Source organism: Primulina huaijiensis, chromosome 2 (assembly GCF_012295235.1).
Source record: "Primulina huaijiensis isolate GDHJ02 chromosome 2, ASM1229523v2, whole genome shotgun sequence".
NCBI lineage: Eukaryota > Viridiplantae > Streptophyta > Magnoliopsida > Lamiales > Gesneriaceae > Primulina > Primulina huaijiensis.
In genome coordinates, this window is record NC_133307.1 from 20,737,490 (window position 1) to 20,753,959 (window position 16,470).

Here is a 16,470-nt window from a genome sequence, read left to right on the forward strand (position 1 = left end):
ACAGGTGGACACGAGCTCAACAAAAGCAACTGGAAATGCAGGTGCAAGAGTAGGATACGGTAATCTCTTGTGGGCATATAAACTAATTTGTTTCTCTTAGATATTTGGCTTTATGCATTTCCTTGTCCACCGGCCCAGTGTGGCTAAATGTTGGACGAGCCGATATTTATTCTACCTATCTTTGTTGCATTGATGAGATTGTACTTAGTCCTCGTAGATCGATATCAGGATTTTGCTGGATTTAAATTTTTTTATAAAAAAAACAGAAGAACAAGGAAACAACTTCTTGATGATAGCATGCAACGAAAATATTACGAAATGCTCATAGTACAAACACCCCATGGATCATATATGTTTCCCCCTAAATGCGTGAGCCTGGAAGGAAGGTGGCAAGAAAAAAAAAAAGAAGCTTTTTACCATGTTTGTGGAAATTGATACACACAAAAATTTAGTTAAGAGTACAAGTGTCAGATTTTCGACTTCATAAAACCTACATATAGCTATTTTGGGGTAAATTCTCAGTTTAGTCCCAAATCTTAAGTGTGTTTCTCGGTTTAGTCCCAAATCAATTTTTCGACCCAATTTAGTCCCAAATCTTCACATTAATTTACCCCATTGGTATTTCCGTCAATTTGGGGTTGAAATTAACGAAAAGACTATATGCTTCTGCCTTTCTTCAATTCAGTAGGCCTAATCGATCTTTTCTCTTCCAAGTTCCAAGCAAGTCGGTCGCTGCAACAACTTTCTTCCTCCACGTCGAGTCGGTCGCTGCTGCAACAACTATCCTCCACGCACCGCTGCACGCTCGAGGTAACCATTTGTTCTTCACATGAAGTTGCTGTTACTTTCTGAGCCATCACTCTAGCATGTATTATCCTTAACGATGCCCCCTTGTATTATCTAAGCGAACTAGGAAACTTGACAAGTTTGGTGAGCTTGGATCTTTATTTGAATATTCTGATTGGTCCAATCCCTGACACATTTGAGCTTGGAGACTTTCTTTTTCTGTGGCTGGATCTTTTATTTAGTTCTTGAGAATTTGTTTTCCTCTTCATCACACCTTGAGTAGGAAATTTGCAAATCAGAAGTGAGTGATTGGTTTGTGCAGCATTCACATGTGCCATATGGAGCGGAATCACTGAAGTCTATTCTCCTGTTCTTTTTAAAATTAATTTCCTTCCACTTCTTCAGAAAAGTCACGCAACCAAATCAGCACATCTTTACAACAAATGAAGTTAAAAGATGGAAAGTATAATTGACATTGCCTTTTGTTCCAAATCAATTATTCTAGGCTCTAAGTTTAAACTTCTTTGTTTTGTTAGTCGTTGATTTATGGTCTATACTGCTGTCAAGTGACAGTTGGAGTCATATGTGCTAGCTATGGTTGCAATTGTTTAATATAGATATTTTGCAGTAAATATTAACTAATTCAAAGCAGAAGTTCAGTAACCTTAAATGTGAATAGAGGATTTCATTTCTGTTATTAAATTACTGAAGCTGTTCCCAATACTACTTATTATTCTTATTTTGCAACTGTCATAGAATCGATGCACCATGGGCTCTAGCTAAAATGTGATCTTTTATCACAGTGAATTGTGATTTATGCTGAGAAATCAACTGATAGAGAAACATGCACGCAAACTTTTAATTAGCATGTACAGAAACTCTATTAGTGTTTGACTAGAAATTCCTGGGAAAAAATGATTTTTGACATGTTTAATTCGAGAAAGAGAAGAAGTTGTCACACCAAAATCATTAGCTGATGTGTTCTTCCGTGTTTCTGTCACGCGGGATATGAATTATTATGCTACATGTAGCAAACACTTTAGCTGCTTTGATTTTTTCTATCAGTGATTTCTTCTACAATTTGTCCTGGTTATATTCATCTTTCTATTTCAGAATGTAGATTATCTATATCCAATGCATTTATCCTGGTTTTATATCTCATATTTTCATAATATCATGTTTTTTTTACCCTCATTTCAGGAGGTCATCGAAGAAAGCTAACAAAATGGTGGTGATCCCTTTAATTTTAAGTAATGTTTTATTGTAATCATAATTGTTTATAAAACAATGAAAATTGCTTTGTATTTTTGTGTATTGTAGGAGAAAACATATGTTGTCTTCGTTGGACGTAAATCTGGTGTATACGAGACATGGGAAGAAGCACATAGTCAAGTCAACAAATTTAGTGGGGCTTCTCATAAATCATTCTGGAGTAGGGATGAAGCATCAAAAGATTTTCATGCATACCTAGAGAAACAAAATTCATCTGCTTCATTTATGTCTGACGAAGAAAGTTCGTGTGCAACTTTTAGCACCGCTCCAAACAGAAGTATTGAAGCTGAAAAATTATTAAAAGTGAAAGATTTGCTTTTAGATTTAGAAAATGAGAACCACAATCATTTATTGAAGGTTGCAGGGATAGCGGAAGAGATTAAACAACTAGTACAATCTCTAGAAATTAGTGGTGAAGATTAGATATCCTTGTGTATCTTTGTATCTTTAACTTGGATTTGTAGTGTTCTTTCGTTGACTCAAGACTATGTATGATTTTGGTGTATTGGTATAAAAATGTGAACTTCTTTCACACGTCCTTTTTTTTTTAATTTCTATGTTTGACTATTTTAAGAGGGTGACTGTTTGTTCATTTCTAATATACATGTCATGAATATTTGCAAGATAGAAAACATTATGCTCGACTTTTGTTGCATTTTTTTATATCATTTTCTTGTTACAGTGCTTACGGTGAGGAAGAAATACTCTTAAAAACACTTGATATGCTTGAAATTTACTAATGACTGCTGAATGACAAAACAATAATTTAAAAAAACTATTTTCTGAAGCACCGAAAAAGTAGACTTCAATTTCCATCCATGACTAAATCAAACTTCATATAGTATAAAAACAACAACTTTCAACATCATTTTCCATCCATGACTAATTCAAGTCGAACAACTTTCTCGAAGCACCGAAACAGTAGAAAACAAAGAAACTGGATTCATAAACAAAATCAAATCTTCTCGACAGAATATCGCGTCCCACAAAATCATTTCTTCTTGAAAGATTCCTGAGAAGAGTTAGACTTGACCACATGATTTCGTGACGAAGATGATGACTGATCAACTCTACCTCGAACACCTGTTGAAGCTCGTAGTCGTGACACTGTTGTGAAGCTGACTCCATATTTCAGAAAAGCAGGTGTATGAATGTTCACGGATTGGTTAATCTATAACAATACAAACAAAATAATTAATCACATCAACCATTTCATTTCCGAATATATTGAACTCGCATGAATAACATTAAATTAAAGAGTTTAAAAAACTTACATTTATCGAAGATATTGAGCACGAAATCCCTTCAATATTAATCCCAACTTGTCGTGCTCTTTTCACCTGCATGTAAGTACATACAACAACATATTTCTTGAAGGAAAAAAATGCAATAAAAATAAGTTTTCATTTTCAGAACCTGTAGTTTATCTTTTCTTGTTGCACCCAAATTATTATTTGGTAAAATAGCGCTTTGCCGTGTCATGGGCTCTTGTTGGAATGCTTCATGGTGTCGGACATCTTCAATCCGGTTACAAGTCCTTTTGTTATGTCCTGATCCACCGCATAGTTTGCATTTGGTAAATTTTTTTACACCTCTCAACTTATTTTCGGAAGGGGGTGGTTCATCTGGTTCTCTTCTTCGTAATTTTGCGGGCCTTCCAACTTTTTGTAGGTAAACTGGGGGCAATGGTGGTACCAAATCACATGGGGGCCACAAGTCTGGCCCATTGACAGGCATTATTCGTGCTGCATAACATCTTCTATATGTCTCTACCAAGTAATAAGGATGGACATATTCTTCTGGATCATCTTTTTTGCACCAAATAGCGCATACAGCGTGCTTGCAAGGAATGCCTGTCAAGTCATATTTCCTACAACTGCAAGACCTGTTCAACAAGTCAACTGAATGCTGATCACGTCTATCATCTGATCTCGTTATCTGGTAGTGCATTTCATCTGACTTCATGGGAGAATACCTAATAGATTCCACATATATCTTTGCAATCACATCTTTGATCTTTGAACAAATTCGACAGTTCCATTTGTTAGCCCTCTCTCTGTTTTTTTGAAATCTGCCCATCAAAAGATTTCGTATCATCTCATACATCTCAATTACTGGCTTCTCCCTGGCATCTAATATGAAGCTGTTAAAACTTTCACACATATTGTTCAACAAGATGTCTGATTTAGGAGTGGTGCTGAAATACGCCTTAGACCAATGGTTTTCGGGTTTTTTTGCCAGCCATTCATATGCCTTTGCATCAATGTCTTTCAACTCAGCCATGTGCACTTGAAACTCTTCAATTCTTGTCGCTTTTGCCGCAGCCCAAAAGGCAATCTTAACCGCTACACTCTTGAATCCATCACGTTTCATATTGATTTCTAAGTGTCTCACACAATATATATGTTCAGCATCAGGAAACAAACATTCAAGTGCAGGAATCAAACCTTTTTTGCTTATCTGACATAAATGTCCAAGTATGCGGATCATTGCTAACACCAATGTCTTCATCTAGGAGCTGAAGAAACCATGTCCAACTATCTTTTGTTTCACGCTCAACCATTGCATAACATATTGGAAAAATGTTATTATTCGGATCTAGCCCCACGGCCGATAACAATTGCCCACCATGTTCTACCTTTAAGAAGCATCCATCAACATCAATGATACGCCGACAAGCATTCTTAAATCATTATTTGCAAGCTGAAAAACAAACATACAATCTCTGAAACCTTGGACCTTTGTCATCCTCTGTCAACTTCAAAACTACAGTAGCCCCAGCGTCGGATCTTTTCAATTCAGCACTATACTTCCTTATTTTCCGAAACTGCTCATCGACAGAACCTTGCACTAATTTCAGCGCCTTTCTCTTAGCCATGTAGGCGATTTTCCTTGAAAAATCTGACTGAAGAATGGTAGAAATCTCTTCCCTAAACTCCAAGTGTCCCAATTTAGGATTTGTGCTGAATTTATTGGCAAACGTCTTTCCCAACCACGTTGAGTTGACACACTTGTTTTTAAAATCACGAACACAATGACTGTGACATCCATCAAAATTTCTTACTTGCCAAAAACTATCATTAGTCATCTTCGCAACATGGATCATCCAACAACAATTATCATTATTGCACTTAGCCCACAATCGGATGTTTTTATACAAACTTCACCGATCTTCTTTCTCTAATGCAGTGACTTTCAATTGTGAATTTTGCTTCTTTCTTTGAGCTAAAGACTAAACCAAGCTTCAACTCTGGATTTTCAAAATCCTTTTTCGGGTCAAACAACACATAATTTTTAACTTCATCCTCATCAGAATCATGAAGACTTGTCAAACCGTCACTATCTACACAAATATCCACTTCATCGTCATACTCATGCATTTTATGAAGGAGATCATCTGTATTTTCTCTTTCAGGGACAACCATTTTTCCTTTCATAGATTCTATATCATAGACAACAAATGCATCAACTAACTCATTATGTTCTACAAAATCATACTCATTGTTATCAAAATTATCAACATTTTCATTTCCAACTTCATCATTTTGACCATCTATGTCGGCAGGAGCATTCAATATGGTAGTTGGGTTGTCTTTGTTGAACAAAACGAAAGGTCGAGGAAATGTTCAAAAAGGAAATAACGCATTTTTAATGCGTATTCACACGGACAAGGGGCTCTATAAATAGAGCTCCTCCCTTCATTCTGAAATTATCCCTTCTTCGAGTTTTCTCTCATCTATAGCATTTGAGTGCTTAGTTCTATAATATTTGTGAGATGTTTGTTCTCCTGTATTAAGAGAGTGTGTGTTCTCTTTGGAAACACAGTGAGTGAGTTGTACACCACAAAATATTATAGTGGAATTTCTTTTCATCTTGCCCGTGGTTTTTACCCTAATAATTTTTAGAGGTTTTCCACGTAAATCTCGGTGTCCAGTTTATTCTTTATTTTCGGGTTTATTATTTCAAATTCCGCACGTGGGATCTACAAGTGGTATCAGAGCTTGGTTTAAAATTTCTTAAAATTCTGAGTTTGCTCTGTGGTTGCAGCCTAGACTGATCTTCCACATCAGAAAAGATTTTTTGAGATTTTTTATTTAAGGCGGGATTATTTTGTCCAATCTACTAAAATTGTTGTAGACATAATGGCGGAAAGGTACGAGATAGCAAAGTTCAACGGAAGCAATTTTATGCTGTGGAAAATAAAGATACAAGCAGTTTTAAGAAAGGAGAATTGCTTGACGGCTATTGGAGATAGACCGGTGGAGATTACGGATGATGGAAAGTGGAATGAGATGAATGATAATGCTGTTGCCAATTTACACTTGGAAATTGCAGACGAAGTATTATCAAGTATATATGTGATAAAAACAGCAAAAGTTATCTGGGATACTTTGACAAAGATGTACGAGGTCAAGTCGCTACACAACATGATTTTCCTAAAGAGAAGGCTTTATACTTTTCGGATGGCGGAATCCTCATCGATGACCGATCATATCAACACACTAAATACTCTATTTGCGCAACTCACTTCCATGTGGCATAAAATAGGGGAAAATGAACGTGCAGAGCTTCTACTTCAAAGTCTACCAGATTCATATGATAAACTTATCATCAACATAACCAACAATATTCTTATGGGCTTTCTAAGATTCGATGATGTCTTAACTGCGGTTCTCGGTGAAGAAAGCCGGCGCAAGAATAAGGAAGATAGGTTGGTAACATCGAAGCAGGCAGAGGTTTTACCGATGATAAGAGAAAGATTTATGGACCGTGACTCCAGTGGGAGCCAAAGACGAGGTAGATCAAAGTCAAGAAGAAAGAAGAAAAATATTTACTGCTTCAAATGTGGCGGTAAAGGGCACTTCAAGAAAGAGTGTACGAGTATCGAGAAGAGTTCTCAAGGAAATGTGGCCAGTACTTCAGGCGGTAGTGAAATATTATTCAGCGAAGCAGCAACAGTTGCATAAGGCAGACACAAATTTTGTGACACATGGATTATGTATTCAGGAGCGACGTGGCACATGACGTCTCGGAAAGAATGGTTTGATCATTATGAACCAGTCTCAGGAGGATCTGTATTCACGGGAAATGATCATGCCTTGGAAATCGCTAAGGTCGGTACTATCAAAATTAAAATGTTTGATGGCACCATTCGCACCATACAGGAGGTACGACATGTGAAAGGACTGACGAAAAATCTTTTGTCCTTGGGGCAATTGGATGACATCGGATGCAAAACTCGTATCGAGAATGAGATCATAAAATTGTGAAAGGCGCGATTGTGGTTATGAAGGCGGAAAAAGTTGCTGCAAATCTGTATGTACTTTTGGGAGAAACACACAAAGAGGCAGAACTAGCTGTTGCATCAAATGGTTCAGTAGAAGAATTAACAGTGTTATGGCATAGAAAGCTCGGGCATATGTCAGAACGGGGGATGAAAATTCTCTCAGAACGGAAACTGCTGCCGGGACTTACAAAAGTGTCATTACCCTTTTGTGAGCACTGTGTTACCAGTAAACAACACAGATTAAAGTTTGGCACTTCTAGTGCCAGGAGCAAAAGCATGTTGGAGTTGATTCATTCGGATGTTTGGCAAGCACCGGTTGTATCCCTAGGAGGAGCGAGATATTTTGTCTCGTTCATTGATGATTTCTCTAGGAGATGTTGGGTGTATCCAATCAAGAAGAAATAAGATGTTTTCCAGATCTTCAAAGATTTCAAAGCGCGGGTTGAACTTGATTCTGAGAAGAAAATCAAGTGTCTGAGATCTGACAATGGAGGAGAATATACCAGTGACGAGTTTGATGCATATTGTCAACATGAAGGCATCAAAAGACAGTTCACAACGGCTTACACACCTCAACAGAATGGAGTGACGGATCGGATGAACAGGACCTTGTTGGACAGAACAAGATCTATGTTGAGGACTGCGGGTCTAGACAAGTCATTTTGGGCAGAAGCAGTCAAAACCGCTTGTTATATTATCAATCGTTCTCCTTCAGTGGCGATTGATCTGAAGACTCCGATGGAGATGTGGACTGGAAAGCCGACAGATTATTCTCATTTGCATACATTTGGAAGTCATGTGTACGTTCTGTACAATGAGCAAGAAAGATCGAAGTTGGATTCGAAATCCAGAAAATGTATATTCTTGGGTTATGCTGATGGAGTAAAGGGGTTTCGCTTGTGGGATCCTACTGTTCACAAGATTGTCATCAGTAGGGATGTTATCTTCGAAGAAGATAAAGTAAAGGGAGACAAAGGCACACCGAATTCAGAAATTACTATATTTCAGGTGGAAAATAAGACGGACGAAGGTCAAGTTTCTTGTGAAGCACTACCAGAGCACGAAGAACAAGAACAAGTTGAGTCTGAAGTTTCCAATGTGAGGCAGTCAACTCGAGACAGAAGACCACTAGGTTGGCTTTCAGATTATGTCACTGAAAGCAATATTGCATATTGTCTATTATCAGAGGATGGTGAGCCATCGAGTTTCCACGAGGCTACTCAAAGCTCGGATGTATCCTTATGGATGATAGCAATGCAAGGAGAATTGGAAGCATTAGATAGGAATCAAACTTGGGATCTTGTTACACTACCACGAGGAAGGAAAGCCATTGGAAATAGATGGGTCTATAAGATCAAGCGTGATGGCAATAGCCAAGTGGAGCGGTATCGTGCTAGATTTGTCGTAAAAGGGTATGCTCAGAAAGAAGGCAGTGACTTCAATGATATATTTTCTCCTGTGGTTCGGCTTACAACAGTCAGAGTGGTGCTGACATTGTGTGCGGTGTTTGACCTACATCCAGAACAGCTAGATGTGAAAACGGCGTTTCTTCATGGAGATCTTGAAGAAGAAATCTATATGCTCCAGCAAGAAGGTTTTGCGGAAAAAGGCAAAGAGAACTTGGTTTGCAGGTTGAACAAATCTCTGTACGGTCTCAAACAGGCGCCGAGGTGTTGGTACAAGAGATTTGATTCCTATATCATGAGCCTTGGATACAACAGACTGAGTGCAGACCCTTGTACGTATTTCAAGAGATCTGGTGATGATTATATCATTTTGCTATTGTATGTGGACGACATGTTGGTAGCAGGCCCCAACAAAGATCAGGTCCAAGGATTGAAGGCACAGTTGGCTAGGGAATTTGATATGAAGGACTTGGGACCAGCAAACAAGATTTTAGGGATGCAAGTTCACCGAGACAGGAGTAACAGAAAGATTTGGCTTTCCCAGAAAAATTATTTGAAGAAAGTCTTGCAACGCTTCAACATGCAAGATAGCAAGCCAATTTCGACCCCTCTTCCTCTTAACTTTAAGTTATCCTCCAAGATGTGTCCTAGCAGTGAAGCAGAGAGGATGGAGATGTCTCGAGTACCATATGCATCAGAAGTGGGGAGTTTGATGTTCGCTATGATCTGTACAAGACCGGACATTGCTCAAGCAGTGGGAGCAGTTAGTCGGTATATGGCGAATCCTGGAAGAGAGCATTGGAGCACTGTTAAGATGATCCTTAGATACATTAAGGGTACCTCGAATGCTGCATTATATTATGGAGAATCATATTTTACACTAAGAGGCTATGTCGATTCAGATTATGCAGGTGATTCTGATAAGATGAAATCTACTACTGGTTATGTGTTTACACTTGCAGGAGGAGCAGTAAGCTGGGTTTCAAAACTGCAGACATTTGTGGCGTTATCTACAACGGAGGCAGAATACATGGCAGCTACTCAAGCTTGCAAGGAGGCAATATGGATTAAAAGGTTATTGGAGGAGAGCGGGCACAAACAAGAGAATGTTCTTTTGTTTTGTGACAGTAAGAGTGCCTTGCACATCGCAAAGAATCCAGCCTTTCATTCCAGGACTAAACACATTGGAGTCCAATTTCACTTTGTGCGGGAAGTAGTAGAAGAAGGAAGCGTGGATATGCAGAAAATCCATACAAAGGATAACATAGCTGATTTTCTGATCAAGCCAGTGAACACTGATAAGTTTGAGTAGTGCAGATCCTCAAGTGGTCTAGCGGAAACGTAAGCAGCAGGGAATGTCAAGATTGAAAGGATGTGTGGAGATGTGTTTGATTCTCAATCAAATCTCCAAGTGGGAGAAATGTCGGCAGGAGCATTCAATATGGTAGTTGGGTTGTCTTTGTTGAAAAAAACGAAAGGTCGAGGAAATGTTCAAAAAGGAAATAACGCGTTTTTAACGCGTATTCACACGGACAAGAGGCTCTATAAATAGAGCTCCTCCCTTCATTCTGAAATTATCTCTTCTTCGAGTTTTCTCTCATCTATACCATTTGAGTGCTTAGTTCTATAATATTTGTGAGGTGTTTGTTCTCCTGTATTAAGAGAGTGTGTGTTCTCTTTGGAAACACAGTGAGTGAGTTGTACACCACAAAATATTATAGTGGAAATTCTTTTCATCTTGCCCGTGGTTTTTACCCTAATAATTTTTAGGGGTTTTCCACGTAAATCTCGGTGTCCAGTTTATTCTTTATTTTCGGGTTTATTATCTCAAATTCCGCACGTTGGACCTACAATCTAAGTGTTCAATATATTTTTTAACCTCATAATTTATTGGAATATACTTTCTAAGATTCAACACATCCGAATCATTTTCCAAATATCTGCCTTCACTAATTGTAGTTCCAACTTTGTGCCAAAATCTAAAAGAATTTTCGTCTTCAAATCCAAGCTCCTCCATAAATCCCCACATTTCAATCATTCCCAGCTTATCAAGATCGACGGAATCAAAATATTCAAAACTCTCACCGATGTATTCATTGTGTTTCTCAAGAGATTTGAATCTTCCATTATAATACATTTTAATTATAAAGATATCCGGTTCCCCAAGTAATCCTAAAAAACAAAAACAAAAACTACATTAAATTATCGAGAAAATGCATCAAAAAAATTTTAAGCGTGACAGTTACAAAAATAATGCATTACCATAATTTGGAGTGCTCTTTCTTGAGGAATTACTCCGTCTAGCCATTAGGTATCCACTCAATCACCTTAATCACATATGGAATAATAGTCAAGAATTTATCAATTGTAAGCAATTAAAAATTGAATGCAAACCACACTAAGAATTGTCCAGAATTCTCCTATAATTAAAAAAAAAACAACATTGAAAAAACCGAAGGAAGATATATCCCATTAAGTTTTACAATCTGAACACAAATGGCATTGTATGCAATTAAAAATTTAATTTAAAAATACGTAAGATTTCTCCAGATCCAAGCTGTTCAAATAATTGTTACTGTAAAGTTCCCTAATTCAAATAATTACCAATCAGACTATTCAAATAAAGATCCAAGCTCACCAAAATTGTCAAGTTCCTTAGTTCGCTTGGAATTCTTCCAGTAATATTGTTACTGTAAAGTTCCCTGCCAAAAAGAGAAAATGCGAGATTGTTTTATGTGAACCGAAGAAGCCAAACAATGATTTGTAATAAAGAAAATTAAATAAGACATGAAGATAGGAGGTAAAAACAGGGAGCTCACACACATCATTGGAACATATCTCCGGACAAAAAAAAAGGAAAGATAAGAAAAGATGCATGAAGTTGTTGACAAAGAGATGTAGACAAGGGGGCATCGTTAAGGATAATACATGCTAGAGTGATGGCTCAGAAAGTAGCAGCAACTTCATGTGAAGAACAAATGGTTACCTCGAGCGTGCAGCGGTGCGTGGAGGAGGATAGTTGTTGCAGCAGCAACCGATTCGACGTGGAGGAAGAAAGTTGTTGCAGCGACCGACTTGCTTGGAAGTTGGAAGAGAAAATATCGATTAGGGCTACTGAATTGAAAAAAGGTAAAAGCGTATAGTCTTTCCGTTAATTTCAACCCCAAATTGACGGAAATACCAATGGGGTAAATTAATGTGAAGATTTGGGACTAAATTGGGTCGAAAAATTGATTTGGGATTAAACCGAAAAACACACTTAAGATTTGAGACTAAACCGAGAATTTACCCGCTATTTTGCATGCTTTTCTCAATGCTACTGTTTATATCTAAGATATCTTCTCGTCTTGTTGGTTACAATCTTCTATCCGAACTTCTTTCATTTACAAGTTGAATCTCATATTTGGCAGGTATCATCGGGATTCAGTCATCTGTCTAGTAAAAATATACATAGTCCATGCAGTATGACTGGCGAATCATTCCATGTTATCACGTAACAGCTTATCCATTTTCTGTGAAAACCCAACGATAAATCTATTATTTAAACGAAATAAATTTTTATATTTGCTTCTTTTTATTTTTTTTTTTAATTGGTTGGAACATGTACATTTTGAGATCAGCTGCCAACACTACTCCGAGTTGAATTCATGAAAATAAACAGTGGATGACAAAATCAACAGCATCAGGAGGGGGGGGGGGGGTTTCATAATACTATGAAATGAAAATATGAGTAATACATCATCAAAATACATTGAGTCTGTTAGCTCACAGCGAAGGGACTGAACGGTTCATTGCTCTCATTGTTCCCTATCCTCTCAACCAAGTGTTACGGTACGATGAGTGGTCTCGTAAGGAAGCATCATGGGGCTTGTATTCCATTACATAGGTGTGAGGAATTTTCAAATGTCTCTTGATAGAATCCCTCAGCCCCATCACCGCCTGCGATGCAAAACCGAGACAATATAACAGAGATGCAAACCGAAACGATATAACAGAGTTAGATTATGATGATGAATGTGATTTGAATAACAAGAACCAACCTGATTATCAGATGCATTGCGGTTCCAAACACTCAATATATCCTCATTGAAACGAATACTTAGGACTGCTCCACATATGTTATCACCATAATCAAGTTGATCTCCAATCAACGCTAGAACCTGGTGTATTCAAGAAACACAGGTAAGAACCATTTTCTTGGACGAATGACAATGGGTAACTTGGAACCTATGATGGATAGTTAATTCTAACAATATATACAAAATTGACAGAGTTTGAATCATGTATCAGTTAAATGAGCACAAATACAACGACCGTTAAGACAATACACTTAGTAAGCATGCAAGAAAGGTTAACCTAATAGTCATAAAAGTGGAACCGAGATTCAATAAAAGTAAATTCGCATTAAGTCGATTTTGTCACATTATTTTCTTCATAAATGATTCAACGTTGTGCTTTGATATTGTTATTTTATGTGAACAGATTTGGATACGTTAATCAACATACATTCACGTAGGATTAGGATAGGCATCTCTTCGGATGATCCCATGAAGGCAGATGGGTGGCTACTGGCAACAGAGAAGTATCACATTCAAATTAACTATTATCATTATCTACATTGCAAAGTTGAACTTTGAACACGTAAGGATCTTTTTTAAACAAAAAAATGATGATCATGCTAACAGATCGACAAGTAAAACCTCTCAGGTTAGCAAGTGTGAGAAGTATTTCTCTCTCACACATCTGATCACTCTAATAAATTACTATTTCTTTCTCGCTTTCGCTTTCAAAGGATTGTAATGGTATTTGGCAACAGTCTGCAAAGCCAGAGAGATAAAAGGTTTGTTAATGTTGTTTACAAACATTTTTACTTAAAGTGGGATGTCAATTTATGTCATAGTCCTATATGTTTGTTCCAAGGTAATCAAACAAATAGCTACTCAGCGTAAAATAAACAGAACCATCTATATAATAGAAGGCAATCAAACCAAAATAGCAATAAAGGATTTTCCAGTTGGAGCAAATAACAATCACGAAACTTACTTTCTGTACATAGTCACGCACAAAAACTTTGGCATGTTCAATTTACAAGAAGGGAAAGGCCAGAAAACTTAAGGCTGATAGCAAGATGGGAACTGCAGGGTACGAGTCTAACTCAAGTTCTCAAAAGAATGATTTACTAATAACAGGCTAGATGATGCTAAATCACAGTTTTATGTAATTATTTCCATACCAGGTCCTCCCAGAAACGGCCAGACACGGCCTTTTTAAATCTAATAATCCACTTCCCACCGTTGCAGTTAGCAGGATCCTGACAAAACCATGATTGAGGAAAACTGATTAATTGAGCTTGGGAAAGAAACTAATGACCGGCTTAACATGTAAAAGCATACCTCCCATAGAGGACGGATACCATCCTTGAATAGATGCAAGTCAGTTGGACTAGGCAATGTCGAGGGGCGAGCTAGGTGACAATAGCAGACCCAGAAATCTTCGACCTGAAGTCAAGCAATCCGTAAAAATGGTGCATTTAGAACAACTAGAGAAATCAAATCTAGGATCAGCAAAGGAATTATGAAGGCCATATGACCTCACAGAATGAATCTGAAAAGAGATTCTTACTGTACTAAAGTCCACAATCTTCTTAATATTGTCCTCATATGCTGTTTGACTTCTGACTCCTGGAGTCAGACGTGTATACCAAAATACAAATTTGTGCTGAAGATCACAATAAATGAGATGAAGTTGCAGTATAACCATGTATATCATATAAAAAGATTACATTCAGCATACCAATACATGGAAATGCAGTAGTGAATTAGTCGGCAATTCAAACACTTTCCCCAAACTCTGTCAATCTAGTTTTGAAGGAATTACATGAAACATGTTGGAAAAGAACAAGGTCAACCACACTTTCTTCGCTGAGCCAAAGCAAAACTTAGCAAAGATGCATTTGGATTGATGTATTTAAAATCTCCATTTCCTCGCAGGATTATTTCGACATAGTGGAACCCAAAATCAAATTTATCCATCCACACAACCTAAAGGAATTTGACAAAATACCATCTCAATTTAAAAGCTTTATGTATTTATCAACATTATAATATTTACATATTTCCTGAAAACCCTGACTTCATGTTCAACTCAAATTTTAGTTAATTTTGAAGTCAGGGTTTGAGTTCTATATGGAATTATGACTCTTTTATGAGCAAAATATAAACCAGCATCCCCTTTTTTGCTCAAAAACAAACTTTACGTGACATTGTACGATAAACAAGTAAAACCAAACAAAAACCTAACTTGAGCTTGCAAGATAGCTGAAGACTGCGCATGAACTATGATGAATAAAGGTTCAATCAGAAGGTATCTTGACCGTATATGCCTTCTGGAGTAAAACGCCAATATCAAAAGCAATCAAATAGGCTATATGATAAACATTATCCAATGAACGAAATTTCAGGGGAATTGAATTTGCTGCTTCCTCACGAAAAATAAAACAAGTAAATTGAAGATGCCAGTAAATAATAGTGCTTTAAAGTTTAAACTATTCAACATAAAAACTCGTAAGAAACCCAAACTGTAAGTTTTTCTCACTCCACACTATTATAAACCACTACTGCGAGGAATCTACTTATTTTCAACACATTTAGAATGCCAGCACAAAGGAGCTTGCCTTCATTATTATCTTTCACTATTCTATTCGTTTTTCAGTAACATATCAGAAAAAAGCAAACAAACGAGTTCCCCCAGTTTAAACGACAAATCAAAACTTAAACGAAAGATGGTAAGAGAGGCATACATACGCAAAATTTGGAAAGCAAAGAATAGCGATCCAGCAAGAATGTATACACGAATCATAGATATGGAATGGAGAGATGAATCAACGAGATACCCAAAAAAAGGAGCCTATTGAATAAGAGAGAGATTGAAGGTTTTACGAACTTTGAGAGGGTGAAGCTCCATGGCCGCGCGTTCCGAATCCAAGTCGGCGGCCGGAGGCGGTAGATGCATGCTGTAATTGTCCTGTTTCTGATATGCTGCTGCCAATTCCATTTGTTCTCCCTGCTGTTTTCGGATGGGCAGTGGGAAGGAAGATGAAGAAGAATGAAGGGAGACTTCGTCGGTTGGTCTCTCGTACAAAATTGATAATTGTTTGGGCTCAATGGAAGGCCCGGCCCAGTTGAGGAGCTGGCCCAGCCTTAAACTTTTATTTTTTATTTTGAAAATTTTAAGGTTTTAATTGACTACCCATGTTTCAATTAGGATTCAATTCATATTTATTATTTTTTTCTGAATTAGTACTTGAAAAACTTTAAATTTTAGATTTAATTAATTGTCAACCATATTTTACTTTTTTACTATTATATTATTTAAACATCTTCATTCAAATAATAATTTTTTAAATTTATATTAATAATAAAACTTTAATAAAATTATAATTTTTATTGAATTAATTAAATTTTTAATTATTAATTTATATTTTATTATTTTATTGATTATTTGTTTATATATTTGGAGGCAAAAACAATCGAAATAAATATTTTATATTATTTATTATTTAAATTTTTTATAGTTAATTATATTATAGTTTAATTTTTTAATTTCTTCATCTTTTTTATTTCATTAATATTATCAATCCAATATGTATTTTTATCATTAAAAAATTGTTTTAACTAATTATTGTTATTAATAAAATTATAATTATTTTTATTAATTGTA

The 16,470-nt window shown here is 36.7% G+C and overlaps 2 protein-coding genes and 2 long non-coding RNA genes across 4 annotated transcripts; 1 reads left to right on the forward strand and 3 right to left on the reverse strand.

Moving 5' to 3' along the window:
* The first annotated feature begins 643 nt into the window (after positions 1-643).
* Positions 644-2,590, forward strand: LOC140959713 (uncharacterized). Its single transcript, XR_012172051.1, has 2 exons — positions 644-810; positions 1,987-2,590. It is a non-coding gene; the product is annotated as an uncharacterized lncRNA (long non-coding RNA).
* A 284-nt stretch (positions 2,591-2,874) lies between these two features.
* On the reverse strand, positions 2,875-11,122 carry LOC140968693 (uncharacterized). The gene is made up of 3 exons (XR_012173823.1): positions 11,014-11,122; positions 10,599-10,923; positions 2,875-3,055 (listed from the first exon to the last, which is right to left on the reverse strand). It is a non-coding gene; the product is annotated as an uncharacterized lncRNA (long non-coding RNA).
* On the reverse strand, positions 3,355-4,688 carry LOC140968676 (uncharacterized). The gene has a single exon (XM_073429714.1). The coding sequence runs from the start codon at positions 4,567-4,569 to the stop codon at positions 3,370-3,372; it is 1,200 nt and encodes a 399-aa protein (XP_073285815.1). The 5' UTR covers positions 4,570-4,688; the 3' UTR covers positions 3,355-3,369.
* Positions 11,123-12,334: 1,212 nt separating the features above from the next.
* Positions 12,335-15,902, reverse strand: LOC140968685 (eukaryotic translation initiation factor NCBP-like). Its single transcript, XM_073429725.1, has 6 exons — positions 15,694-15,902; positions 14,374-14,469; positions 14,145-14,249; positions 13,985-14,062; positions 12,792-12,911; positions 12,335-12,690 (listed from the first exon to the last, which is right to left on the reverse strand). The coding sequence occupies exons 1-6, from the start codon at positions 15,802-15,804 to the stop codon at positions 12,559-12,561; spliced, it is 642 nt and encodes a 213-aa protein (XP_073285826.1). The 5' UTR covers positions 15,805-15,902; the 3' UTR covers positions 12,335-12,558.
* Between the last annotated feature and the right edge of the window lie 568 nt (positions 15,903-16,470).

What these genes read in the sequence shown, in the direction of transcription:
- LOC140968676 (XM_073429714.1), bottom strand. Translation starts at nt 4,569, where the DNA reads ATGAAGACATTGGTGTTAGCAATGATCCGCATACTTGGACATTTATGT.
- LOC140968685 (XM_073429725.1), bottom strand. Translation starts at nt 15,804, where the DNA reads ATGGAATTGGCAGCAGCATATCAGAAACAGGACAATTACAGCATGCAT. An exon ending in GCCGTTTCTGGGAGGACCTG is followed by an intron (nt 12,912 to 13,984) that starts GTATGGAAATAA and finishes TGAATACACCAG; the next exon opens with GTTCTAGCGTTGATTGGAGA. An exon ending in GCAATGCATCTGATAATCAG is followed by an intron (nt 12,691 to 12,791) that starts GTTGGTTCTTGT and finishes TTTGCATCGCAG; the next exon opens with GCGGTGATGGGGCTGAGGGA.